This window comes from Lactuca sativa, chromosome 5 (genome assembly GCF_002870075.4).
Source record: "Lactuca sativa cultivar Salinas chromosome 5, Lsat_Salinas_v11, whole genome shotgun sequence".
Classification (NCBI taxonomy): Eukaryota; Viridiplantae; Streptophyta; class Magnoliopsida; order Asterales; family Asteraceae; genus Lactuca; species Lactuca sativa.
In genome coordinates, this window is record NC_056627.2 from 182,846,922 (window position 1) to 182,874,197 (window position 27,276).

The following is a 27,276-nucleotide window of genomic DNA, read 5'->3' on the forward strand; positions in this document are numbered from 1 at the left end:
GTTTAAATGATTAAAGAACCTTATTAAAAAATCAAAATCATTCAGCACTAAATGGTTCAGGTTCAGTATTATTATCAAACCTATGAAAGTGAGTAACCATCTCACATTCCATTTCCACCTTTTCACTTTCATGTGGGAAAATGAAAATTAATTGCAACTTTTATCTAATTGATATCGATTTGAGTCTGAATCTCCAAGAAATTTTCGTAAATAATCATGTCATGCCATAACATTACTCCAATAAAATGAGGCTATGTGCCTTCATACAATTACAAAACCTTGTACAAACAACAACAATACCCCATGAGTAACGAGGTAAGGGACAAAACCTTGTACAAACAAAGATGTCCCCAAAAAAAGGCAAATAAAAAAAAAATGCCTAGAAAAAGAAGAAAAAAACACAATCAAGCAAGCATCAACCAGAATGCTCAAAATTACACAACACATTAGAAACTCGATATAATTACAATTTTTTCTGACACTAGGATACAACACAAACTAACTTAGCAAATTTAAGTTGCTCTCTCCACTGCAGCTCTATCCTCAGGCCCACCAAGCATGATCTGGAATACGTAACCATTTACAACATCAGAATTTTTTTCTTCAAGTAAGGGGTATAAATGTCTTTTTGTAATGAGAATGAGAGATGAAGATTATACATTACAATCGAAGGCGAATCTGCGTGCAAGCATAATAGCAGCATTTCTCTCTCTTTCGGACTCGAATGCAAGCACAAAGGAGAGGCCTATTTTTGGTTGCCAGAATGATGCCTGTGCTGCAGCATTTCCACCTCCTCTAACTCCACAAAGCTTTATTTTGGATCGGAAGAAGAAATCATATTATCAAATATATATTAATCAAAATACACATAAGATTTGTTGTTGTTTTGAGTTTTGAGAAAGGAATTGAAATTACCTGCATAAAAGGGGAGTAGAATTCTTTTGCCATTGTTGTGTTATCCTTGCAAAGTTTCATCCTCATCTTTCCTACATGAAGCACATGAACTGACTCTGAAGGATGCTCTTCCCCATTCATTTGAACAATCACTACCTGATTCCACATCATTTATCTTTTTTTATTAAAAGTATATATATGAAGAAATTTGTAAAAGAGAGCATAATAGCTGAGCTGGCATACATTAAATTCGGTGTCATGGCGACGAACCAATGCTTCCACATAGTTTCCTAATCCTGCAGCTGTTTTACATAATTTTTATAAGTTGAGTTTGGTATAAAGCATCACGAGGGGGGCATTTACGTCTTTTCACAGACAGACCTGGATCAATGGGACCAGAGGTTGTCAAAGTGATACTCAACCCATCTGACATGACATCAGCTTCAAGTAATCGCCCAACATCAGAAGGTTCAGGAGCATAAATAGGTTTTGTGGCACCTAAAAAGTATAAATTTGGATGAGTTTTATAAAAATTAAAAAAAATAAATAAAAAAATAATCTTAATACCTGAAATAAGATCCTTTTTTCCACCTTCAGAAGCCAAACGATACCACTGAATAGAACATTCTAGAAGATCTGGGGCTTCATCACAACATGGATGAATCTGTAAATATGAGCCTAAAGACTCTGTGCCATCTAATTCAAATAAATCGGGTCTATTTTTCTCTCCCTGTTTGCTCATTGCCAACTGAATACAAAAAATAATAATTAGATAATAATTAATAAACCATCTATGATAAATAATTAAGACTGATTAATAAATTATTTTGCCTCTTTCTGGAGCTTCAATGAACACTTAGACTTCTCTGCTAGTTGAGTTCGTAATGCCTGGAGCTCATGTTCCATATCCATAACCTGTGACAAGATAATATTTAAAATTAATTAATATTGCTGATTAAATAATATAAGATGATTTTTAGAAAATTTTATCTGATGCAATTAGAGGATTAAGAAACTGGATGAAGTTAAAACAAGGTTAAGTAGACATAAATACAATATCTGTCTTCTGATATTTCAATATACTATATAGATATGGTGTTTGATGCTTGAGCTATTAAACTCCTAAAATATAGGATACTAAATAATTAAAAAGTTCAAAATTAATAAAAATACACAAAAGCAAATGCAATTAGCATGGTGTACCTTACTAGGCTGATGCAGCATCTTGATCCTTCTAGCCTCTTGTACTTCCTTCATTAGTTCTTCCACATCCTAAATATATATATATATATATATATATATATATATATATATATATATATATATATATATATATAACACATATAGATATAGTCACAATAAAACTATATATATATACTATAATGGATTGCAATTCATCCTCATAAATTAGCACTATAACTAATATATTGACACTCATAAAGAACAAAAAGAAAAGATGGTAAAAAGTGGAAGTTTATATTTCATGTGTTCCACGCTATTACTAACCTTACAAGTGTTTTTGCTTTTTGTTTTTGTTTCTGTTTATTTTATTCATTTCAGGAACTTCAAAAGTTTCCTTTTATGAAGTGCACTTTGTAATATTGCTTTAAAGAATAGCTATAAAGTAAAATCTACAAGTATTTTAACATTGTTTATAAAACTCTAAACAAACAAACCTGTGTCCCTGTAGCTCGGGACATTTTTTCTTGCTCCTGAAGAGCTTCTTCCACTCTCTGAACTGCAGCTCTAGCTTTCTCAATTTCAGTTCTTGCAAAAGCTCTCTCTTCATCAACAAGCTTTTTTGCATCTTCTGAAGCCTACATGTAATTATAAATCTTTACCAAAACTAAAAAGCAAAAATATAAGAGAAAATTTATTTCCTTTAAGGTGTTGAACTAAAATAATGGAACAGTAACCTGCTTTAGAAAACTTGCAAGCTTCTTAACCTCAGCCTTTTCTTGAACCAATTCTCCTTCCCTTTGTGTCAATTGACCTGATAAAGCTTCAACCTAAACATAAACATCAAAAATGAAAAATTTTAACAACTTAATTCAAAGGCAAAAGTATGGATTGTGTTTATGTCATCTAAAACAAACCTACCATGGCAATAGCCTCCTCCACATCATCTTTGTTTTTACCAACAGCACGCCCTCTCAATGATTCAAGTGCATCTTTAAGCTTTTCTAAAAGCACATGTTTCTCTAGAGAAACCACATCTCTGAGCTTATTCTGTCCCTCATATGTGAATTGCATTCAGTATAACAAAATGATTTTAATATATGTGTGAAATTACAGAGGCCAACCTCATCAGATAACTTAGCAGCAGCAGCTAAACCCTTTTCAAATTTACTGGCAAGATCACGAACAGATAAACGATTTTGTTGATCTAGCAACTTGGCAGTTTCATGTCGAGTTAACTCCCTCATAGAAACTAACTTTGAATCTTCTTTTGCCTCCATTGTGTTGTTATTAGTTCTGGTTTTGTAATTTGGAAATCGGCTGGATGCAAATAGAACATCTGCTGACACTGGGGAAACTGCATCTCTTTGAGTTGTGTAGCTGAAATCACGTCCCATTCTTGTCATGCTTCTGGTTTAGATACAACTGTCGAGAATCAAGCTTTTAGTAACAATAAAAACCCTAAATCCATAAGTCAATTTCAGATAAACAAGTAGTATGACGTAGGCTGATCTGGTCAAACTGGTCAATGGAAAGGGAAAGGGAAAGGGAAGATCAAACAATTAACAAACGATTTCTAGTTTGCAAAATGCAAAAGAAGCCAATGAAGGTTTCGCCTGATGAATAAGTCAAATGAAACCCCATTTCGTCGTGGAAACGGAATAATAGCCTAATCGGCGGAGTAAACTATTTTATGGCTTGTAATTACATCATTAGTTAGAAGTCGTCAACCTGGAGTACATCAGACATATTTAATTAAACCAAAAGTCAACAGACTGCAAAAAGGAAGAAGGAGAAGAAGAACACAAAAAGAGGATGTTTATCAAATTATAATGCAGACAAAGCAAAGCAACCGATGAAACAACGGGAATGTGCAAAACGAAGGAAAAACAGATTCAATCGGTATTAAGTATGAACAACAGCAAACACAAAAACAGTGATACCAAACTGAACCCTAATTCAAAAGCGAAAATCAGTAAATTGAACCACCTTGAAGCGAAAAAGATGATTGTACTTACAGAGCATGTAAACAGCGACTAATTAACAACCGATGAGAGACTTATTCGGTGGATTCGCTGTTGAAATCGACAGACAATGCTTCGATGATGATGTTGCAAGAAGTGAGATTGGGAATTTGGAAATTTTAAATCCAAAAGAGTATTTGGTTTGCTTTTTGAAAAGCAGGAAAAAGGCGTAGAAGATGTGTAGTAAGTCCAAAGTGAACCTCTCAAAGTCTCGAACACATACAGTGGAGTTGTTTTACCCGGCTGTTTGGAGTCTTTGTCTTAAAATTGATTACGATTAGGAAAACATGTAAAATACTTTTATTATAATTTTAACTTATTAATCTAATATCTTTTTGTCATTTTATATATAATGGTAAAAAAAATAATTTTGTTACTAGAAATGATTAAAAATATGTGTGATAGACTGATAGATTTGATAAAATGATAGAAGTAAATTGTGTTTTTCATACGATTAACCCTAATTAAAAAATTATAATTAGTTATAATAAAGTTGATTATATATATATATATATATATATATATATATATATATATATACTAGCAGTGTATCCGCACAAAGCGGCGGGACGCGTAAGTTCTTTTGATGATATGTTTCCTTTATAAAAATGTTATGTTTTAAAAGAAATTACATGTTTCATACAAAAAGTGTATACACGTGATGTCATGTTAGCCATTAATTCATCCACTTCTACGCCCATTGATGCAAATGAAAAGTTGGTGTTGTACGCACATATATTTTTCTAAACAATTTGCCTAATTTTTTTTTCGATGTGAAAAGAATGTGTAATTCGTCAAGAATAGATGAGTCTGCCAAATTTGTCTTTCGACTCATGCAACAAAAGCCAACAGATTCAACTTGTAGTCATTTTGCCCAACAATATCCACATATGTCATTGAACTTCACCACAGATGTTTTTTACGGATACCGGCAAAAATAAAAGCATATGGATTCTCCAGGACGCTACCATATTGTGAAACCGATGGAGTGGCATTGCCATGGATACAACCTTATCGATCTGTAGATATTTGATTCAAATAAAATATCTAAATATAAGACTATTTGAATTACATAATTGAAGTATTAAGAAATAAATAAATACTAACTTGTTGATGTCAAAATTTGACTTATCAATTCATCTGTACTGGTAGATGGACATTGCCTTTAACACCTTAAATTTTTTGATAAAATAATACATGTATTAATAGAAATTATTTACAAAATAATATTATTTATATTCTTTAGTTAAATGCAATATAAATAAAACTAAAATAATTAAACAAAATTATTAGCCAATATATATGATATTGTTCGGTAAAAATCAAATACTAACCTATTGATTTTTAAATTTGAGTTATCAATTCATCACGTGAAGGTAGTATTGCATCAAGCTGAATTTGAATACCTACGTATAAACAAAAATATCTCATTAAGAATGTAAATTATGGCATGTCTCAAATATTCCGTAGAAGATTATGGTTAAATGTAATGTTGTACAATTTAGATTTTCATTTGATAACTTCAGACATAGTTGGGATGTTATTTCTATACCTGATTTTGTTATGTTTCGTTTTGTCTGGCATTGATAAGGGTTTCTATTATAAATCAACTTTCTTTGACAAAAATCCAATACACATGTAGGAGATGCATCGGTAATATCCATAAGACTCCTATTTACTATAGGCACATTTGACAAATATGTTGCGTTTTGACTATTTCCTTCACCATTAGCTATTCGTCTCATTTTGTTTTTCTCTTTTCGTCATTTGTAACATGTCTTGTTATATGCTTTTCTTTTTTCTGCAACATTTTTTATATGAGGAATGTATAACGATGGAATACTAATCACGATTGCAAATATGAAACATACCTTTTGTATTTTCTGCATCAATTTGGATAATATTATTATGTTTATTTTCTTTACCATCAAACCTCATTGCAAAGTGTACAACCCACAAAAAATATACATATACTTTCTTTTATCCATAACAAATTCAAAAATAACGATTATTCAAATATGAAATTTATTAATATATTAATTGTTCCTTGGTTGATTTGAAGAATTAATTGACCATTGATTGAGTTTACCAAACATATACAACATATGAAATTTATCGATAACGATGGTAGTTTTTAATTGATATCACTTGGTTGGTAAATTATATATGTGCATATGGGTTGATTTTTATTTGAATAATATATAGATAGTATTGCTTCGTAGTTTGTTTATTTATCATAATTATGAGAAGCATGTAGTCAAACATATAAGGTGTATTATTCCTTTGTGTTAAAAATAAAAATATATTGTTCGATAAAAAGTATGTACAAACTTTCATGTTAAAAATCAAAATATGTCATATTTTCGAGTTAAAGAAAAAGTTGAGTAAATTACACATCTAGTTCTACTATTGGATTTTTTATATGACTACCCGCTACCCGTTTGTTTACATTTGTTGCAAATGGTCTTTGGTTGTAGACAATTTATTTTGGTTTTTTGCCGAACTTATATTCCTATTAATTACTTTAAATATTATATAACAAATGAAATCTATTTATTACATTAACCTCAAATAATAATAAAAAAAATCAAATTATTCATGTGAAATCAAAATTACAAACAAATACATTAAGTTCAGTATGTTGCAATATAACAATGTATTGTAATTAAACCCATATATGCTCAAACAAAACACATAAACACATCAAATATTTTCAACGAAACAACTTTGACTAAAAAGTAATTTTATCCTCTTATAACCGAACGAAATAATATTAGTCTTAGATATAAAAGCTAAAACTTTTAACAAATAATTTGTTAGAATCCCAATGGTTTAAAACTTCAAATACAAAGAAAATTAAAAGTCTATCAAAAACCTCATTTGTCCAACCATATCAAGCTACATGAAATCAAAAAGAATCTTGGTAAAGAATGTTATCTGGAACTATAGCATTAGATCTTGAAGTCAAGAATGCTACCTGGAACTCAAGGATCTGATATCCATTTAACGAAATGAAAAAACAGAGAGATGATTCAAATCTGTCTACAAGGCTACCTTATCAAACCACTCAAAGTTAGATTCCAGATCTGATGTGAATGGAAAAAAAAAGAGTAACATAAAAACTTAAACTTTATTTAAATCAACATGAAAATAAAGTCGATTTTCTACTAATCTTGCACAAGAGAATGATTTCCAACCATAACTTTTTAGTGGCATGGTTTTAAAGTCATTATGGATAAAATCAATCTTGTTGACAACTGTTTGTATTTTTGGCTTGTTATTTTTCCAAAAACAACAAAAATAGTCATCCTCTGTGCATTTCATTGACTTTGAATAACATTTCGTAATGCATTATTACTTGTATAAAATGTTAAACTCCAGTTTATTCTAACCCCTCAGTGAATATCATCCTCTATGGATGCTTTCTAAATCACATATTTCAATCTCCTGCTGAATGTCCTTCCTCACCCTCACCACCCTTATGCCCAATCCCCATTCTTAGTTTTCGACTTATAAACTGAGCAACTATATGGAAGTATAAGCAATAAAGAATCCTCTTGGAGTTTCTCAAAGCTAATGTTAACACAAACACATCATAAAAAGTGATAGTTACAGGAGATTGTTAAGATTTTAACAAAAATAGTCTTTGTAGAATTTAAACAAACGAAAAGAAAATGCATTTTAAGATGGTTAGCTTAAAATTTTCATTGCCAAAATGATATAAAATTATTACCTTTCTGACTTTGAGAAGTAGCATACTCCCACCTCAAATTTAAACAACAATACTTACTCATCTGTTTCATCTCTCTCAACTTGGCAACAAACTTGGCAAGTTTTGAATAAAATACACATAGATCTTCCGAAACATGCCATACATCCAATTAAATGAAAAAAATACTTCAAAAAAAGACTTAAGAAAAGACTGTAACATACTTTCATCAATGGAGCCTGGTAAAGGTAACATCTTCTCTGACATTGTGCATCCAGCCTCAAGCAGTTTCCTCAACTCTCTTTCCCTCTGCAACTATTCCTTTAATGTTTCCACCTTCAAAATATGATTTTTCCATTCGATTTATAGACAGGATTTAGAAGGGCATGTAAAATGACAAAAATGTCATTTAGACTACAAACAGGTTGTCTGCCCAAAAGAAGGTTCTATTCTCTAAGAAGAAAAACACTAACATAATGACATCAGCACAAAGTTAGCCCTATTTACATAGGAAATCTAAGATATAACTTACATACTTTCATCATTGTCTTATGTATTACAGGCTTATCAAGATACTCTCTAGCTTTGAAAGCTGCTTAAGGCGAATGATTAAAAAAGAAAATTACTGGTATGCATTGTTGCCACCATCTATCTGATCAAAACAAAAGAAAATGATATCAAATTACTGAAAAAACAATCGAGTTCCTGTAATTACTGAAATGGAAGATTGAGGTTTAGGGCTTAAAATATAGATAGGTTCAGGGCATGAAATCGTTGCTTACCTTGAATGCAGAGTAGCAGTTTATGAATATGATGTTTAGGTCTTGAAATCATAACAACTTCTACCCAAAAGCTATACCCTGCCAAACATAACCCAAAATCAACAAAATCCGAACCAAAAATAAAGAGTGAGGTTTATGGCTTGAAATCGAGATCAAGAGGGAGGTTTAGGAGTGAAATCGTTGTTTACCTTGAATATGGAGTTATGTTTTGAAATCGACTGAGGAGTGATGACTAAGACTCGATTCCTTTTTACCTAGGTATGGACCAATGTGGGGAGAGGGTCTCGTACATGACCGATTCAATTATTGAAAGGCCGATTCAGAGTGCTAATTATGAGGGTTTCCGAGTCAAAGGGAGAAAAAGATTGACTATGCATTCCAAGAGAAGAGAAGATGGTCGGGTCAAAGCCCTACGATAGAAAATACATGCTTAATTGTACTTTATTCTTTATGTTTTGTATGACTTTAAGAAACTATTATTTTATTAATCGTTACTTGTATAATTAGCTTAATGGTTTGGACGTCTTAAAAAAATAATATTATTATATTCAATTTATTTATGGAAATAGTGAGATTTCTTTTATAAGATAGTAATATATATATATATATATATATATATATATATATATATATATATATATACACTAGGTGAAAACCCGTGGAACCCACGGGTGTTAATGTTAAATAAAATTTTAAATTTAATTATGTAATAAATAATATATCATTAAATTAGAAGACTAATATTGTATTTTTTATACGGATTTTATTTGTAGGTATTTAGTTACACAAGAATTGTTAAGTATTTAACTACAAATGGAAATTTTTAAAACCTTTATTTTTTACTTTTTTTTCCTTATCTTTCATGTCGATTGTACGTTAGGTTAATAGAATTTTTGTTGTTTTCGTATGTTTTTTCTTACGATATGTTTTCTATTTAGAATAAATTTGTAAAGTTTAAGTATTTAATTATAAATGTAAATCCACATCTTTTATAAAATTAAATACTTTATATAATGCAAGATATGTTTAAGTAATGACAAAAAAAAACATCACAATTGATTTCATTCAAAACAAAATAACGATGTCTGTCATGAAATTAACATAAAAAAAACAATACGTAATTATAAAGTATTTACTTATTACGATGGATGAAATGTGCTATGCTATAAATAACTAAAATATGTTACAAAAAAGTTGGTTATAGATTGAGAAAAACTTCCTTATAAACAACATTGAAAGTTTTGTTTGTTAGTCTACCATCTTTATCTAAAATTAATAATTTCAATCCCTCTCGGCTTTGAACTCTAGATAACGCAACATACAATTGTCCATGTGAAAAAACCGGATCTTTGAGAAACAAACCAACCTTCGATAATGATTGTCCTTGACTCTTATTAATAGTCATTGCAAAACATACCGCCAAAGGAAACTGTCTTCTTGTGAATTTGAATGAAATTTTTTTTTTCTGATGGAGTTAAAGACATTCTTGGAATAAAAGTTCGGTTTCCAATATTAGTTCCAGTTATTATACGCGCCTCGATAACACGTTTGCCCAATGATATCACCTGTAGTCTTGTGTCATTACATAAGCCGTTTTTCTGATCAATATTTCTCAGTAACATTACTGGAACACCAATTTTTAAAACTAACTTATGATTTGGTAGACCGGATACTTTGAGACCATTTAATACATCAGGAGAGTAGAAATTTGCATCAAACTGATTATGGACAAATTCGGACTCACATATGCTATCTGAACTTAAATATTCAACCTCATCTCCTGGAAACTTATTAAGCAAACGGTCGTTTATTTCTTAAACAACTTCATTCTTTGGAGCAAGTATCGCTCTTTCTTGGAAATAATTTGTAGTGCTATACTTCTCCAAAATTGAAGGATATACAAACTCAATTAATGAACCTATAGGATCATCTGCATCCTTAATGAGAATATCATCCGGGACATCAATAATCGTTTCGCCGTCGTTCGGACCACCGAGTTTGCCTTCTCATATATCCAATAACCAACTTGCAAAATCTTTTATTTTTTCTATATTAGCTTGATCCTTTCCAACAGTGAGTCTCATATTTTTTGTTAATCTATACACTTTGCAATGTTGCCATAAATATGAGGAACCCAAAGAAGCGTTAACAATTTTTTGTCTGCTGCCACCCGGAACTACAGGTAGAATTTGTCTGAAATCTCCTCCAAAGACAATGACTTTCCCTCCAAAAGGAATATTTGAGATGCTAGAATTTTCACACCTTAACACATCTTTCAATGTTCGATCTAAAGCTTCAAATGCATGCTTATGGATCATAGGTGCTTCGTCCCAAATTATCAAAGAGGTTTTTCTTATTAAGCTAGCCAAGTCACCATCTGGATTTATTTTACAAAAAGAATCTTCTGTAAGTTCAAATGGAAGTATAACATAATAGGAGGAGCTTTTCCTTTATTTATTTTGAAAACCAATTTCTTAAAAATATTTTTGAAAACTTTTCCTTGATTTGAGACTGGATTCACACGAATGTTCCTCCAATTCACTCAAACCAAGACTCTGATACCAACTTGTAACATCCAAAATTTCAAACAATTTTAATCTTTTAAAAACATGTCGAGATCATCAAAATATTACAACTTTGTTTTCAAAACATCAATTATCAGAGTCTTTCCCAAAAACATAACATAATAGGAGGAGCTGTAAGATCACGCCTTGGCCTTGCCGCGATCCCCTGATGTACCTGAAACAATAAATTCAAACTATAAGCCCGAAAGCTTAGTGAGTTACCCCCAAAATACTGATACACATACAGTCCACATGGTAATATCAGCAATAACATATCATATCAATAAAAATAGAACGGCATGCATTGGGTCCACAGCTTTACAAGCTGGACTACCCATGGGCCCTCAGTACGAGTCCGGAATGCCTACCGGGCCCTCAGCTCGTATCTGGAATGCCATCGAGCCCTCAGTACGAGTCTGGAATGCCTATCGGGCCCTCAGCTCGTATCTGGAATGCTCCCGAGTCCTCAGTATGAGTCTGGAATGCCTATCGGGCCCTCAGCTCACATCTAGAATACTCCCGAATCCTCAGTATGAGTCTGGAATGCCTACCGGGCCCTCAGCTCACATCTGGAATACTCTAGGGTTTGTTGGCTACCGCACGGAGCAGTACAACCTCAACCCATCCCACATAACATGTCGACATGTAACAGATAAATGCACATACATGTAATTAATCAGTATCACAGGCAGTCCTACAGATCTACCCGACTAGCATATCAACTGGCTTACATTACTAACTCAACTCAACATATCAATGACTACTAGGATATCAAATCCAATGGGTCGGCCTTGGTGCCTTAGACCCCTTAGTATAGTGAGGATAACTCACCTCGCAGATGTCAGCTCGGTAAATAATCACATCTCTCCGATCACTTGCCAAAGACTCCACCACCTATTACCATAATACGATCATGCTCATCAGTCTCTGTCCTCACAGAGTACTTCATAACCCAACTAGTTAATCCTGATCAAGGTCAAAGTCCTTAGTCAAGGTCAACATTCCATGTTGACCTTGACTCATCGAGTGCTCTTGGCTACTCGTCGAGTTCCTTGAAACCTTTACCCACTCGTCGAGTCACCAGCATGACTCGTCGAGTTCCCACGATTTTCGATTGAGTCCCTAAGGCCACCCGTCGAGTTTCTTTCTAGTAACACGTCGATTCACACGCATTTCTAACTTGGGGAAAACTCATCCGACTCGCCGAGTTGTTCTTCAACTCGTCGAGTTTTATGACCATCTTCATCCAACTCGCCGAGTTGTTCATCCAACTCGTCGAGTTCACGTCTTTCTTCATCTGACTCGCCAAGTTGTTCATCCAACTAGTCGAGTTCATCTAGTCCTTTTTCCATACAGGTCTATTTTGAGCCATGCAGTGGCTCAAATTCACAGATCCAGGCTCCTAGGGCATACTTATCACGTAAAGTTGCAAACTTTTGTACATGCATTGCCTTAAAAGCTCTTAATGCCAAATCCAAGCTCTTAATGGGTCTTCATGCACTAAGGGAACCTTAATCTCGACCAAAGCTGGAACTTTATGCTTCTATAATCTAAAGAGGGTCCAGATCTGAAGTTAAAACTTCAGATCTAGCCCATAGTTTGTCATACCAACTCGATATTCTTATAAAAACCCTAAAACTCACTAAAAAGGGAGGTCTAGACTGAATAAACGAGGGTAATAGCTTAATACCTTCCCAAGAGATGTCCACCGAAGTAGATTCGGGTTTCCTCCCAACTTCTTGCCTCAATCACTTGCTTCCCAAACTCTCCACACCAAAATCTTCTCTCCAAGCTTCAACACACAATGGGCACACACACACACGAGTTAGAGATGCAAAGGGAGCTGCAAAGGGACTGAAAAGAGGCTTGAGCTTCTTTAAATAGGGGTGCAAACCCCGGAAATTAAGGTTTCACTTTCCAGCTCCTACTTGTCGAGTCCCACAAAGGACTCGCCGAGTAGATCACTTAATTCGCGATCCAACCCGCTGCTACTCGACGAGTAGGGCAATCAACTCGTCGAGTAGGGCCAAAACCAAGAAATTTTTATTTAAACAATACCTGAGAATCGGGGCGTTACAGTTCTTCAGTCTGTTAACCCCTTCTTAATGCATTAAGCCATTATTCTTCAGATCTAAACCCTGTACTCCAGATCTAGACTGGAAATGCCTCTAGAAGGGTAAAGTTTCCAACTTTAACCATTAATACCCTTCCTAAAGAGATTAAGCTCAAACCCTAACCCAAAAGGCCAAAGTCTTAATCCAAAAACCACCAAAACTACAAGATAGACCATGAGGTCATAGATCTGGACCATAGAGACTAATTGATCACGTAAAGTTCCGGTTTTTTTATACATGCATGGCCATTAGAAGCTCCGAAAGGCCAAAAATGATGGTCTAAAGGTTACATGGGACTTCCATGGCCATAAAGTTAGCACATTTATGCCATGAAAACCCCTCAAGACCCTAGATCTGAAGTGTTAACCCATTTAGGACGTCCAACTCCCAAGGACCATGATATTTGGACAACACCAAGCAAAATAACCCTAAAAGAAGATTTAATCAACTGCAAGGCAAGTTTCAAGCTTTATACCAGAAAAGTGTCGTGGATGAGGCAAGGATTCTGGATCTATAAGCTCCTTCTTGTGTCTTCAAGCTTTTCCTTCTTCTAATGGCTTCAACACACACCAAAAACACTCAAAATGGCTCACAATCGCTCATAATAGCTTTAGGGTTTCGAGGTTTAAGGTTAGGACAGTGGAGGCTAGAAATGAGGCCAACACCTTAGGGTTAAGGTGTTTAAAAAGGGTGCAAAACCCTGGAATTAGGGTTTCATTTCTTCTAGTCAACTCGTCGAGTTGAGACCTCCCAACTCGCCGGGTTGGTCACCAAAACGCGCAGTCCAAAACATCTCTACTCAACAAGTCTAGGGCCTCCAAGTTGCTCTATGAAAACAAATTATAAGTTTAAATACATACCAGGAACCAGGCGTTACAATAACGTTTTGCGTCAGAACTAGAGTAAAACTGGAAAAAAAATTAAAATAAAGAAAGCGTAATTAAATTATTTCCAATTGATGACTTGGACTATTACTCCTAATTGGCGCCTCTAAGGCCTTCCAGTATAGAAGGATTTTCACGAGTGAAAGCTGAGGTGGAAGGGGGTTTCCACTGGTGAACACCGCCCCAAAACCTAGTGGTTTTCTTGTGGAGTGGTATGCATCAAAGGGGCTCTTATTGGCTAAGGCTATCCGGAATGGAGCCTCAAGTCACGCGTGAAAGCCTATGTGGCAGCCTAAGGGACGCATGAACACTGCCCCAATGCCCGATGGCTTGGTTGTGGGGTCTCTACGAAGACGGAGGAAGACAAGCAATAAGAAGCAAGCAATACCAACAGTCACTCTCTTTTTCTCTCTTCTTTTTGCGCCTTCATTACCAATCCACCGGTGAACACCATTTTCACAACATAGTGGATTGTTTGTGGAATGGTAAAATACCTACCTCATCTTCATTCACAATTCACAAGTGATGATTCCCCTTAGACCATCTCCAACTCATCTCCATTTTTTCCCCATAAATTGAGTGAAAAAATTGGTAAAATAGTGTTTCATTTCCAACCCTACTCCATTTTATACCCTATTTTTTACCCCAAAAAATAAATTCTTAGAATATTTCATTTTATAACTTATATATATTGTCAAATACGCCCCTCTACTAATTAGATTTAACCAAATATATTATATTTTTATTACAAAAATGTTACAAATTATATTATCATAAATAAAATGTTTATATATAATAAGTTTAAATTAATTAATACTTTATTATAAAGAATTATTAAATACATAAGATTATATTTATAATAAACGTATCAAAATCACGATCATATTTGATTACTATATTTTATAAATTATTTTATTGTATTTCAAGTCTTTAGTATATATTTAATTTTTTTTATATGAATCCAATAAATGAATATTAAACTCTATAATTACAATTAATTAATATAAATTAGTATATAACATGATATAACAAATATTAAATATTACATTTAAATTATAATTAGTAGATAAAATAAACTAAAAATGAGAAAGACTAAAATTGGCAACCAAAACTTGAACTCTATTTTTGGAGATACGAATAGTATTCCCACATATTTGGGTAACTACTATTCATATCTCTAAAAATAAAGATGGAAATGGGATAAGGTTGAAAAAAAACGAAAAAAAATAGAGTTTGGAGATGTCGTTAGACTAAGCAAAAAGATGGTCTCTCTCTCTTCCGATGAGCACCGCCCCCAAATGAATATAATAATTGTCTTCTGAAATGGTTTGTGAAGGGAGGTGACACCATTTTCACGCGTTACCATACATGATAGCTAATCGACTTCTCGTTGACTTCTCATTCCTAATCGATACTCTCTTTAACCTTGGAAGCTCTTTATTTGTTTGCTATTTGTTTTTAATAGTTGTGTTGGTTATCAGCTTATCATTATAAGTTTTCTTAAAATAATAATAATTTCTATCCTAAGCAGTAATTTTAATTTGTATGCTCTGCTCGTGGACCATGTTGTAGATGGCCAAAAAACGTAATTGTGTATATTATTATCATACGTTGTTTGTTTATTTTTAGATTATAATCACTACAGTTTAGTTATTTTTAGATTTTAATTGCTGTAATAGTTAACGTAAATATATACACGCCTAAAATCATATCGTCACATGATAATACATATACATACACGCCTAGAATCATATTGTCGACATTATCACTTGATAAACAAAAATCCCAAACGTAGGGCAAGAATTGATACTAGTGTTGGACTCTTGAGATCAATTGTGGTATATAACCAAGTCTAGGGTTTTAAGATTGTGAGATTAAAAAACACACAATGAAAAAAGAAAAAGTTTTATGAATGTACAAAATCCAGGAAGATAAAAATTGTTCTAGAGAATTTTGTGTTGAATAGTGTCAATAATGTCGATGCAGTTCTTCATATATGACTTTGCCTGTTCGTTTTTTTCAATCTCCCATTGATGGAGAAGCTCGGTTTTAAAAGGTATCTCTGCTATACATGCTTCCGGAAGGTCTCTGTATAGCTTGGTTAGTTCATGAAGGCACTCAGAAGCTGCTATGTGAACCTGACAATAAATGGGTAAAATGGTCATTTACCATGATCATGATTATAATAAACAACATGAGATGAGAAAGAATGACATACCTGTGCAATCTTTACTATGGATATACAATCAATCACCTTGGGTGATAAAGAATAAAACAACTGAAGGTATAAAAAAAAAAAAAAAAAAAATTATAATTAGATTATTTACTTGAGGAAAAAAATGGTTGAAAAAGAAATTTTATTACCTCTATAGCTAATGCTGATCTATCAAGCTGTTGGCTAGATTTATCAGAATCCTTTAAACCTTCATTTATCCTCCAACATAATTCTTTAATTGATGTGAACACCGAAACTTTAACTGTTCAACAAACACATTCTACAGATTTATATCTGAATAGTGAATACACAACCACCAGTGCTAAAATGAAGGGTTTTTTTTTACATTTTTGGTCCCTGAATATATCTGATTTTTGCAACTTTGGTCCCAAAAAGTTCTATTGCAGATTTGGTCCTTATTTGAGTTTTTTGTTACGTTTTTGGTCCATGTTCAAAGTAAAATGACAACTTTTGGTCCATAAGATAACAGATTTTATCAACTTTGGTCCCAAAAATAATCATTTTACATGAGACAATGATCAAAAACCTCAAATAAGGACCAATATTGAAAAAATAAAGTATACTCAGGGACCAAAAACGAAACTTTACTTAAGCATGATTAAAGTCAGTTTTTCAAAAGGGCTCATTATTTTTTGGTTTTTTTTCAGTTGAGGTAACATGAAATATAAAAAAAGAATTTGATTATTTGAGTGCATACCTATCCAAGGAATAGCAGGTGCTAGGGAGTTTAGATACACATGTACCAAATCCTTTTGCCATTTAAGAATGTCACTTAATCGAGCAAGAAGAACACAAGATGTAACACAATCAATAATCTTTTCATGGGGAACAGAAGATTCCTCTTTCTCATGTGCCTCTGCATGCATTATATCAAAGTAAACTACTTAAATGCAAGAAATAGCAACATTTTTATATTTTCATCGAATAAAAAAAAAAAAAAAGTATATCTGACCTGCTTTTTCAGTGTCATTTGGTGAAGACACTTGTTTGGATTGAGAGTTGAATGCTGAATTGCACATTTCAAACATTAATGGGAACACCACACCAAAAAAGTCTGGATTTTTGAAGGCTTTTAGAACCTACCATATCACATATGTAACAAGCCAAGTCATTGTTTGAAAATATTAAACCTAGACTGAAAATTTCTCCCAAGTGTTGACTTTAGTAGAAGAGGATTGACTTTTTTTTTACCTTCTCTAGACATCGAAAGCCTGCATCACGAAATTTCTTGGATTTTTTACTGCATGCTGAGGTTACCACATTCAAGATGGCACTTTCACAAGATGGATCAGCAGCAGAAATTGCTGTATGACAAGATGTACAAAGAGAAGACAAGGCTTCCAGTAGATCCTCCTTTCCCTGTACCATGTGAAAAAAAAAAAAAGTCCATTATGCCCCTCCCCTATTGAACTTCCAACAAGCATATCATAAATAAACCTACCTCCCATATACGTCCAGGAATCTCATTCATAAGAGATGTAAGCAACACTTGATGATATGAAAATAAAGATTCATCCAACACTTCACAAAGCTTTACAATTGCTTTCGCTGCCTACAAAAATAACCATGTGATTCATTAAAAATGGGAGCTTACAAGAAGTGAAAATGAAAAAAAAAAAATTAAAAAATTAAAATTAAAATTACCTTCCTTTTACTAGCCCACGATGATGAAGCAATGCCTTGAGTTATTAGAGTAACAATCTCACTTACATATAACTGAAGTGTGAGACGTTCACTTGTCATGTTCTCTTCCCATAATTCCTCATACAGACTAGACACGTTTTTATCATCCTCAAACCTGCATATATAGTTCCTCAATATGAATTCAAATTATATATTTTCATTGTAAAAAAAAAAAAAAAGGTAATAATGTGTATTTGAAAAAGAAGTTAACCAACCTTGAGAGAAAAATAACTGGCACAACTGTTGCATAATATCCACTTAAGATATCGCCAGCTGTCGATGCGTAGCTTTTTAATAAAAGGGCGCATGCAATCTGTGAATTCCGATCACCATTATATAAAGCAGCAGTTTCTTCAATGAGCTTGTGGACTTGTGAAGGGGCTGCATATTTTATAACAAATGCACAAGAATTTGCAAAGGCGCGTTTGGATGCACCACTTTTTTCCTCTTTCACTACTTGAAACAGGAGTCTAAGAAGTGTGCTTGTGAATGGTTTAATACTTCCACCAACTTTTTGAACTAAAAGGCTAATAAAGCTTGCCACACCAACCCTGTGCACAAATTTCAAATGCAATTAACTAATTGGTTTTAATTTTTGTAAAGAAAGAAAGAAATGTGGGTTATATTTATTTATTATTTATGAATAGAAATATACCTAGTATTTAGGCCAACACCAGATCGAGCTAATTGGGAAAGACGTGGGACCAACTGTTCTAGTGATTGGTCATCAACAACATCTATGCATAAGTCTAGGGTTTCCCAAAGTGGAGAGCTTTTGGCTATTGAAATTCGTAAGTTTTCAAGCTTTTCTGTTTGTATCCCAGCATTTGCTGCATGCATCTGTTGTAGGAAAATGAGCAACATGATGAGTATATAACTAAGGGGCTAAGTGCAGGAAATAGCAACCTACTTTCATTTCTTTTTATTACATTATTGTATTTTCCATTTTTTTTTTCTTATTAAGGAATTGTACTTCAACATACACATGCTTTAATTTTATTATTGGACCAATATTGTAAAAATAAGCTATACTCACAGACCAAAAACAATCGAGACAAAAAACAGTAAAAGAAGCTCAAATAAAAATGCAAAAAAAACAGCTATACTGAGGAACCAACAATGTAATTTATTCTTAAAATTTTGTTGCTATTTCATGCATCTAATTTTATAATAAAGCAAAAGCAATGCTCTTCCTATATTAGCACATATAATTAGACAAACCTCAACATAATTCAGTCCTTGGTCCTCAAGACTTGATAAACTTTCAAGCATGCAACAAACTAATTCAGATAAATGTGGGCGGATTGCAATGCCTGCACCCTGAAAAAAAAATAATTAAAATTAAAATTAAAAGTGAATGAAAAATTTTAGGGTAGTGATGCAGTTAGTACCTTTGCAAGCTTTGTGACTATGGTAATTGATGACTTGCGAATGTCATCAACTTTACTCATAATTCCATCAGTGAGCAACAAAGGTAAAACAATATCCATTGTGTTTTTTGCATCAGAAATTTCAGTGAGAGATATGTCACAAAGCCTTAATGTTAATGAAGTAACAGCACGACATAGTCTTTCCCCTGATTTTCTAACAGTCTCTTTTATGTCATCCATGGCACGAAATGCAGCTGTCCATATGTTCTTTAGATGCTTCCCAACCTACATGTGTATTTGAATTACACAAAGACAGGGGTTAAATGCAAGAAATAGCAATGTGCTTTCATTTTTATGTTTATTGTAGCATTCTCTACTTCTAATTCTTTTTCTTCTTATATTATAGCATTGTACTTTGAAAAAAAAACCTACCCAAAATTATAGCATTTTACTTCAAATCTTTTCTTACTAACACAAATCTACCCAATTACAGCATTTTACCTTCATTATTTTTCTTATTATACCATTGCACTTTGAAAAAATCTACCCTATTATAGCATTGTACTTCTTATTTTTTCTTATTAAAGGGAAAATGGCTTTGTATTTGGGTGACATTGTTATAAGTGCTGCAACAGGAAGAAATAAGAGTGGCATGATATTATAAACAAAAAAGTAAAACTGAGCTGCTATTTCTATTATGGTGTTCATGTAATGCTTCAAAATTCCCAGGAGTTAAGCAAATAAATGTTTAAAGCCATAATTTCTTAAAAAAAATAAAATAATAACCTGATTAAATTTACGCCCTTGGATTAAATCTGCAAGAGCAAGACAGGAAGCCTCACGGGAACGCCAAAGCCTGGACCCACATTGTACCAACATATCTTCAATAATCAGATCCAAATATTCATCGATAGTTTTTTTCGAGTCTGCAACAAGTGATTTCCAAATATGTGCCATTGCATCCTATAGGAAAAATAAAACAGTTCAACCTAATAATAATAATAATTTTAATAAGTTGATAACAATTATAAAACTCCATATACCTGAACATTTTTATCAGGGTCATACTGGTATCTTACAAGCCTTGGAACCAACTGGCGAAGATATGGTTGTAATGCATCACCTGCCAGCTTGGCAATCTTTGAGAATCCAAAAGCAGCACCTCTTTTGGAATTCAAAGAAGCTTGATGATTGGCTAAATCCATGAATTTATAAATCAAATCTGGTTGTCCCATTTCATTTGCCAAATTGCAAAGCTCCTTGTAAGTACTAAGTTTCCCTCCACTCAAAGTTCCCCCAATCGACCCCTCTTGGAATACTTCAGTATCTTCAACAAGCTAAAACAACAAAACCCCTAAAAACTTAAATACACACCAACATATTATATTTATAGGTATGTACTTATGACAAAGATGAAATAATAAATAACTTTACCTTCACTGCTCTTTTCCTCTTTCCTGTCCCAGTCAGCGTGCCAACTAATGCACTTACCAAATTCTTCTTCATTGATTCATCACCAAGTTCATATACAATACTTAAACCTTGAGATGCAAGCTCTTGTGTGAGTTCATTTTGCTCACCAATTAGATGTGAAAATGCTTCCTGAATATCTGGAAGTAATTGTTGAATTGATGGATGTTGACCACAGTACATTGTGAGTGATACTAACCAAACAGTTCCACTACATCTTTCTTCTTTTTTGGTGCTGTATAATAGACTATCAAACAGTTTTTTAGTAATCGTATCTCTAGCAAAAACATGGCACTCTTCATTTCCTTCAAGCCCAATAGATGTTGGGATGATAGCTGAGGGTATATCTGCCATTAAATAATTTGAAGTCATGGAGAGTGAACTGTAGTTGGTTTTCAGGATCATATCTGTAGTCACTGGAACTCCACCCCATAAGAATGAAAGAGCTTCACCAGCAGCAAACAGAATATCCTCAACCTGCTCAAAATTGAAATGTAGTTTTATATACTTTGGAAAAAAAATAAAAAAAAATAAAAAAATAAACGAAAGTAGGGTGCTAAAACAAATAAACAAATAAATCAATGAAACTACATAGAAAATAGGAAAGAGTAATCTGAAGAAATTTTATCTACCTTAGATCGAGCAAGACTAAAGATTAAGTCAAGTGCCTCATTGATGATGGAAGAAGATGATTCCTTGACACACATGTGCCCCAAAGATAGAACAATTCTTTGAATTGATTTTGTATCATCACCAGAAAGAATCTTGCTTAACTTTTCACGTAAAAATGTCAAGACATCATCTGAAGTTGAAAGAATTAGCAAGTAGTTAGCAGTAGCTAAATAGATAAGCATGTCATATAGTTCACTAGATTCACCTGTGTGAGTGTCATGAACAAGTTTTGGTAGGGGGGCAGATAGACCAATATGACCTAGCCCTTGCATTGCAACTGAAGCTAATGTAGAACTTTCAGAATTGACTACATCAACTAGACATTTCAGTGTGTTTTGAAGCAATGAATCTGTGATCTGCAGAACAATTATACAGTGTCAAATCCATGTTTTTAAAGATTGAAGGTTGATGAACAGATTTGAGCAAGACAGATGAGGGTGACTTACAGTAGGAGTTCTTAACAAACAGTTTGCAGAGACATATCCAAGAGCACATAAAATTCCATGCTGAATTTCAAACCTGATGAACAATGTTAAACCCAATCAGTGACTATTATTGGGTGTTTAGAAGTTGATAGAATGTTTTTGGAAGGAACTGAATCTATCAAGGAAATTGGAATCTGAAGGAACTATAAATTGTAATGTGTTTGGTTGGCAAGAAATGAAATGGAATACAATAATACTTTTTGTTTGCTGTACATATATTATATATAATGAGGGTATTTTGGTCTTTTAATGGAGGAAGAATAGAATTGAATTCCTTCCACCCCCCTACAATCTAGTTCACCTAATTCGACCTAATAGAAGGATTCTGCAGGAATTGGGAATCCACCCATTTGGCAACCAAACACACCATGGAATGGAATCTGAAATTCCAATTCCGTCAAAATCCACCAACCAACCATGCCCTTCTTCTCCAACAATTACAAAAAGAAAAAGCATCCATAAGCGTAAAAATTTAAAAGCATTGTAATGCACAAACCTTGACTTTACTGATCCTTTGATAGATGAAATCAGTTCATGAATAAGATCAGAAGCAGCAGCCATAGGAAGAGCACAAGAAGCAATTCCAAGTAAACGAGCTGCACATTCTCGTGTATCTAAGTCCACATGGGCTAGTAACAGCTTTAACCATGGTACTTTAACAGCATAACGAGAAGCCAACACCTAAAATTAAACTACACATCAGAACAATAAAAACAATAATAGAAATTAATTAACGAAATCACAAACCTCTGGAAAGTGAGATGCAACTTCAATCAAAGCCTTGGAGGCAGTTGCATGCAACTCAACAGAACCTTCATATGCCATTGCATGCTCCAACAATAAACACATGTTCCCTACACTTGTTTCTGTTGCAATCTTTTGATCTACATCAGCCTCAAAACACTGTAACAAAAACCTAATTGCAGCAATATATGTCTGAGATGGAAAAAGAAGCCGTTCTTCCCTAATTTCACTTGATTCTAGCAATTGAGGCTGTTGTTTAACAATGTAATCTAGCATGTCTGACAGTTTAGGGTATTTGTGATTTAGGGTTTCACTAGTGGATCTACTTTGATCTTTCCCAAGGTAGAGACCCTCCAATGCCATCTCCCTGTAAAGAAATAAATATTAATTAATATATTCTTAAGAGACAATTAATATAAATAATAATAATAATATAAACAGTTAACAAACCTTATATCCAGTTTAGTGTCTGCAGCACCAAGCATACAGATAAATCGACTTGGGCAGTGTTGTGAGTCAAATAAGGTTGTAGCCCATCTTAAAGCACAAAATCGTACTTCACCTTGTTCCTTGTGGGAATAAGATTAACATCATGGATTAGAGGTTAGAAGATGTTAAATGCAAAAAATAGCAGTGTTCTTTTGTTTATTTGTTTATATTACAACGTTATAGTTCCAGGTTGTTTCCTATCAAGGCATTGTACTTTCAATTTGTTTCTTGTTAAGACAAAGTATTTTGAAAAAACTACAAAGAAATAGCAGTGAAATTTGCTTTGTAATTGGATGATATTGCTATAATAGGGTAGATTTCTCAAAGTACAATGAGTTAATAGGAAGAAATGAAAGTAGGATGCTATAAGAAATATATAAATGGAAGTATGTTGCTATTTCTTGCATCAACAAAGTAAAAACAGATATGTGAAGAATTAGCATGTTAATGGACTTTTACCACTTGAGAATTTTCCAGGAGAAGTGACTCTAAATCAATTAAGACTGTTTTTGGTGCATCCTGACAATCAATCAAAACAGGATTAAGAAATCATTGGATATAATATATAAGAAAAGGAAGTAAAAAATTACAAAAAGTGAGTTGATTTGAATTTGGAGGTGATACTTTATATGCAACAGCAAGAGAGTTGGTTGCTTCTTGGACAATCAGACGAATTAATGGAGACTCTAATTTCAAAGCATTAAAAAGCCGAACAGCCATGTCAATTTTATCTCTGAAGAATAAGCATACACCATAACATAAGTCAATGATAGTAAAAAATTAGTAAATACATGAAAAAATAATAAATAAAAATAAAAACCTGAAAAGTTGAGGCAAGCGCTTTGCAAGCAATCCAATTGCTTGGAAAGCAAAGGTTTTGGTCTCACGTGCAATTGTATCTATAATGAATGCGATATCAAAACATATATTATAAGTTCTTAAAACTTCCACCAAAAGAAACCAAGTCAAATTAATTTAAAAGGTTTTAAGATAAACACCTGATTCTGAACCTGTATAACCATCAAGGGACTTAAGAACACCACTAAGTATAACAGGGCCCATTAGTTTCAGCTGCTCAATTTCTGCCTGTATATTTTTATAGATAAAGAATCAAAAAGAATGTCTCTTTATTGTGTTGACCATGGAACATTGTAACATAAATTTCTTCCAAAGTAATTTTATTAATAAAAAAGAAAAATAATATCACTTACATGCTTAAAAACCCATACAGTAAACTCCATTCCTAATTGCTTCAACCTTGATGTGGTACCATTTCCTAAAAGTAACAGATGTTTTTAGCACATTGTTAACATTTAAAAGAAATCCAATAATAGATATACAAACCAATACACACATCAATATTTATTATTTAATACATACCATATATGCAGCCAAATATGCACTGTAAAGTTGAAGGAAAACTATTTGCTGCTGTAATTGACCGGCAAAATACCGACATTAACCTCACTCTTAAAGCAGGATTCCCAGGACTGACCCTCAAATCTTGAGCAATATGTTCAGCTCCAACATTCCCTTATAAACAATAAGGGTAGATTAGTCAATTCATTTGGAGATTAAAGGGGGTTAGTCAGTTAGTTGTGAGATAGTTAGAAGAAATAAGAGGGATTAGTTTCCTGTTTCATATAGATAACAAATGGTTCAAGTTTCCATACCATTGAATAGCAAAAACAGCCTATTTATCAGCTTAGAATTTTCTAATTGTACACCAGAAGTTTTCTTCTTCAAAAGTTCCTCGCCTCTTTTAATAACAGGCTCATGTCTGAAAGAACAATACCCAAAAACATAATGAGATTTTGATGCAATAAAATTCATTGGATGAAATATAAAGTATAAGCAACAAGCATGTACCTATCAACACATGCAGCAACATAGAGAGGATATACAAGTTCAGCTGGAAGCTCCATGACATCTATAACATTCAACAAACCCAACTACAAAACAGAAAACAAGGTGAAGAAAATCATTAATAAAAGAAAAGAGTAAATTACAAGAACACAGAGATAAGTTGTAAAACAGGCCATGAGCTTCACCTTTCTAATGAGAAGCATGTCATGATTCAGTGGAGTCTTCCCTGCCACACGGTTGCTTTGAGAAACTGAAAGCCCAGGTGGGGATCCCCCACTGTAACATTGAGTTATTAAGATTCAAGAAAAATATATGATGATATTCAATTGAATAGAAAAAAAAAAAAAAAAAAAAAGTACTAAAAAAGCAAACTGGATCCCAACCTAATGGATGATGGTTGATACAAAAGTGTATAAAGGCAAAACTCAACAAACATCTCTTTGTCTTGAGATCCACTTATGAGTTTATACTTTGCAGCAATTTCATCACTAATTTTACTTGAGTGACATTCACCAATCACCTAAAAACAGATGGATGGTGTATACTAATCATCAGTTATACATGTAGTGAATAACAAATAATGGAAGACTGCATTGTCAATGTCAAAAGTGGTTAGAAGATAGAACTTAGAAGTAAAACATACCTTTATGACTATTCTGAAAACTATATCTTGGTGTTGAGGAGGGAGCTTTGAGATGTTAGCTATCATAGTGGGTGCTATATTTTCCTTTTTCTGAATTGTTTACAAGAAAGACAGATTTTAGAAAAGTGATTTGCAAACTTTTGCATGATGCATGAAAGAAATATTCTTTAGAGACTCCATAGAGAAAAGATAATAATACAAACCTCTTTGCTGACACGGTCGAATGCCATCTCAATGTACACAATGCAAAAGTTTCTAACCATTGGAGCAGCATTAGCTTCCATATACAATTCCCATAATTCTTCCAAAGGCAAACCTATTTGTTGCTGGTGTTTCACTCTCTTGTTGACATGGCTTAGGATTTCCATTACCTAATTGTAATGAACAAAAACTAACAAATTTTCACAGCCATCTCAATAGTGAAAATAAATTCAAAATCAACCAGAAGCATATGAACATTTAGGGTAGCAAGACAGAAGAATACAGAGCAGATCAATTTGCTTTCAACTGGAAGTTTACTAGATATGAAACTTAAAGTAATTGATATTTGATAGCTAGAGTTTAAGAAACTTGTTAGTATTTAAGGTTTCAGAAAATGATCTTAAATGGTGGAAAGGAGGGGGAACCAAGAAAAAAAAAAAGTCCAAATACCTCTCAACAACCATTAGGGGAGTCTAATTAGAATAAAGTATACTCCTTAATTTCAAAAGAAATATGATTTTGGGTGTTGAATCTAGTGCATTTCATATGCTAATTACATAAGGATGTTGTTATGATTTCACAAAAGTGACAAAACTTGGTGCAGATAGCAAAGCTGTCTCAAACAGTTTAGAAGTCATAAAACCTCTTTAATATGGGAAATGAAAGTGTAGCTCCATGTTCATCACATATTAACACACGAACATCTTGCCTCCTAACCGTAATTAAGTAACATGATATAGATTATACTACCATAAGCAACAACACGGCATCTAATAGCTCGTCACAGAAGTCGAATTAATACAACTATAACGGGTTTCATAAAGGAGGTGTCAGACACTTTTAATCGAATTGAGCAACCTACAGACACAAACTGAATAAGAAGAGTGAATTCGCAGACAATACCTTGGTTCTGACGGCAGAAGATGGACGTGAGAGCGAGGAAATGGTAACAGGAAGTAACTTAAGGAGCAAGTTTTCGAGTTGGGGGTCATCGCAAAGGGCCAATCGAGTAAGCATTCGATCAAGCATTTCCTCGATTTCTTCATCCGATTTCCCTGTAAAATATGACGAAGAGGACGATACTGTTGATGTCGCCATTGTTGCAAAGCTTTGAGTCTGGCTACAGGAGCAAATTAGTATCAGGAGAGAAGATTTCGAAGGCTTGATTCGGGTTTGTGAAAGGCAGCCTACGTTGGCTTTCTTTGACCTCAACAGAACTCCATTTGTTCCCCTTTTACAAAATAAAATATACACAATTACATAAATG

The 27,276-nt window shown here is 33.4% G+C and overlaps 2 protein-coding genes and 1 long non-coding RNA gene across 3 annotated transcripts; all 3 read right to left on the minus strand.

The window, feature by feature from the left end:
* Nucleotides 1-201: 201 nt before the first annotated feature.
* Nucleotides 202-4,312, minus strand: LOC111897219 (stomatal closure-related actin-binding protein 1). The gene is made up of 13 exons (XM_023893179.3): nt 4,092-4,312; nt 3,198-3,498; nt 2,995-3,123; nt 2,811-2,903; nt 2,571-2,711; nt 2,098-2,166; nt 1,726-1,809; nt 1,462-1,642; nt 1,276-1,392; nt 1,138-1,196; nt 916-1,050; nt 660-809; nt 202-563 (listed from the first exon to the last, which is right to left on the minus strand). The coding sequence occupies exons 2-13, from the start codon at nt 3,477-3,479 to the stop codon at nt 513-515; spliced, it is 1,491 nt and encodes a 496-aa protein (XP_023748947.1). The 5' UTR covers nt 3,480-3,498; nt 4,092-4,312; the 3' UTR covers nt 202-512.
* Nucleotides 4,313-7,813: 3,501 nt separating this feature from the next.
* LOC111897280 (uncharacterized) lies at nt 7,814-8,961 on the minus strand. Its single transcript, XR_002852165.3, has 3 exons — nt 8,777-8,961; nt 8,589-8,666; nt 7,814-8,458 (listed from the first exon to the last, which is right to left on the minus strand). It is a non-coding gene; the product is annotated as an uncharacterized LOC111897280 (long non-coding RNA).
* Nucleotides 8,962-15,843: 6,882 nt separating this feature from the next.
* On the minus strand, nt 15,844-27,221 carry LOC111897254 (uncharacterized). Its single transcript, XM_023893214.3, has 34 exons — nt 26,913-27,221; nt 26,012-26,179; nt 25,809-25,898; nt 25,549-25,685; nt 25,351-25,441; nt 25,169-25,251; nt 24,973-25,079; nt 24,680-24,832; nt 24,511-24,575; nt 24,298-24,385; nt 24,120-24,198; nt 23,924-24,032; nt 23,759-23,818; nt 23,261-23,379; nt 22,814-23,177; nt 22,563-22,747; nt 22,028-22,100; nt 21,787-21,937; nt 21,542-21,711; nt 20,874-21,386; nt 20,483-20,776; nt 20,226-20,402; nt 19,461-19,724; nt 19,291-19,389; nt 18,725-18,909; nt 18,285-18,620; nt 18,031-18,184; nt 17,828-17,938; nt 17,578-17,745; nt 17,339-17,465; nt 17,084-17,242; nt 16,515-16,627; nt 16,369-16,428; nt 15,844-16,288 (listed from the first exon to the last, which is right to left on the minus strand). Exons 1-34 carry the CDS (start codon nt 27,105-27,107, stop codon nt 16,094-16,096), a joined length of 5,442 nt encoding a protein of 1,813 aa, XP_023748982.1. The 5' UTR covers nt 27,108-27,221; the 3' UTR covers nt 15,844-16,093.
* Between the last annotated feature and the right edge of the window lie 55 nt (nt 27,222-27,276).

What these genes read in the sequence shown, in the direction of transcription:
- LOC111897219 (XM_023893179.3), bottom strand. Translation starts at nt 3,479, where the DNA reads ATGACAAGAATGGGACGTGATTTCAGCTACACAACTCAAAGAGATGCA. An exon ending in CTCTGGTCCCATTGATCCAG is followed by an intron (nt 1,197 to 1,275) that starts GTCTGTCTGTGA and finishes TATGTAAAACAG; the next exon opens with CTGCAGGATTAGGAAACTAT. An exon ending in TCTACTCCCCTTTTATGCAG is followed by an intron (nt 810 to 915) that starts GTAATTTCAATT and finishes TCCAAAATAAAG; the next exon opens with CTTTGTGGAGTTAGAGGAGG.
- LOC111897254 (XM_023893214.3), bottom strand. Translation starts at nt 27,107, where the DNA reads ATGGCGACATCAACAGTATCGTCCTCTTCGTCATATTTTACAGGGAAA. An exon ending in AAGGGCGTAAATTTAATCAG is followed by an intron (nt 19,725 to 20,225) that starts GTTATTATTTTA and finishes ATACACATGTAG; the next exon opens with GTTGGGAAGCATCTAAAGAA. An exon ending in CGTGGGCTAGTAAAAGGAAG is followed by an intron (nt 17,939 to 18,030) that starts GTAATTTTAATT and finishes TTATTTTTGTAG; the next exon opens with GCAGCGAAAGCAATTGTAAA.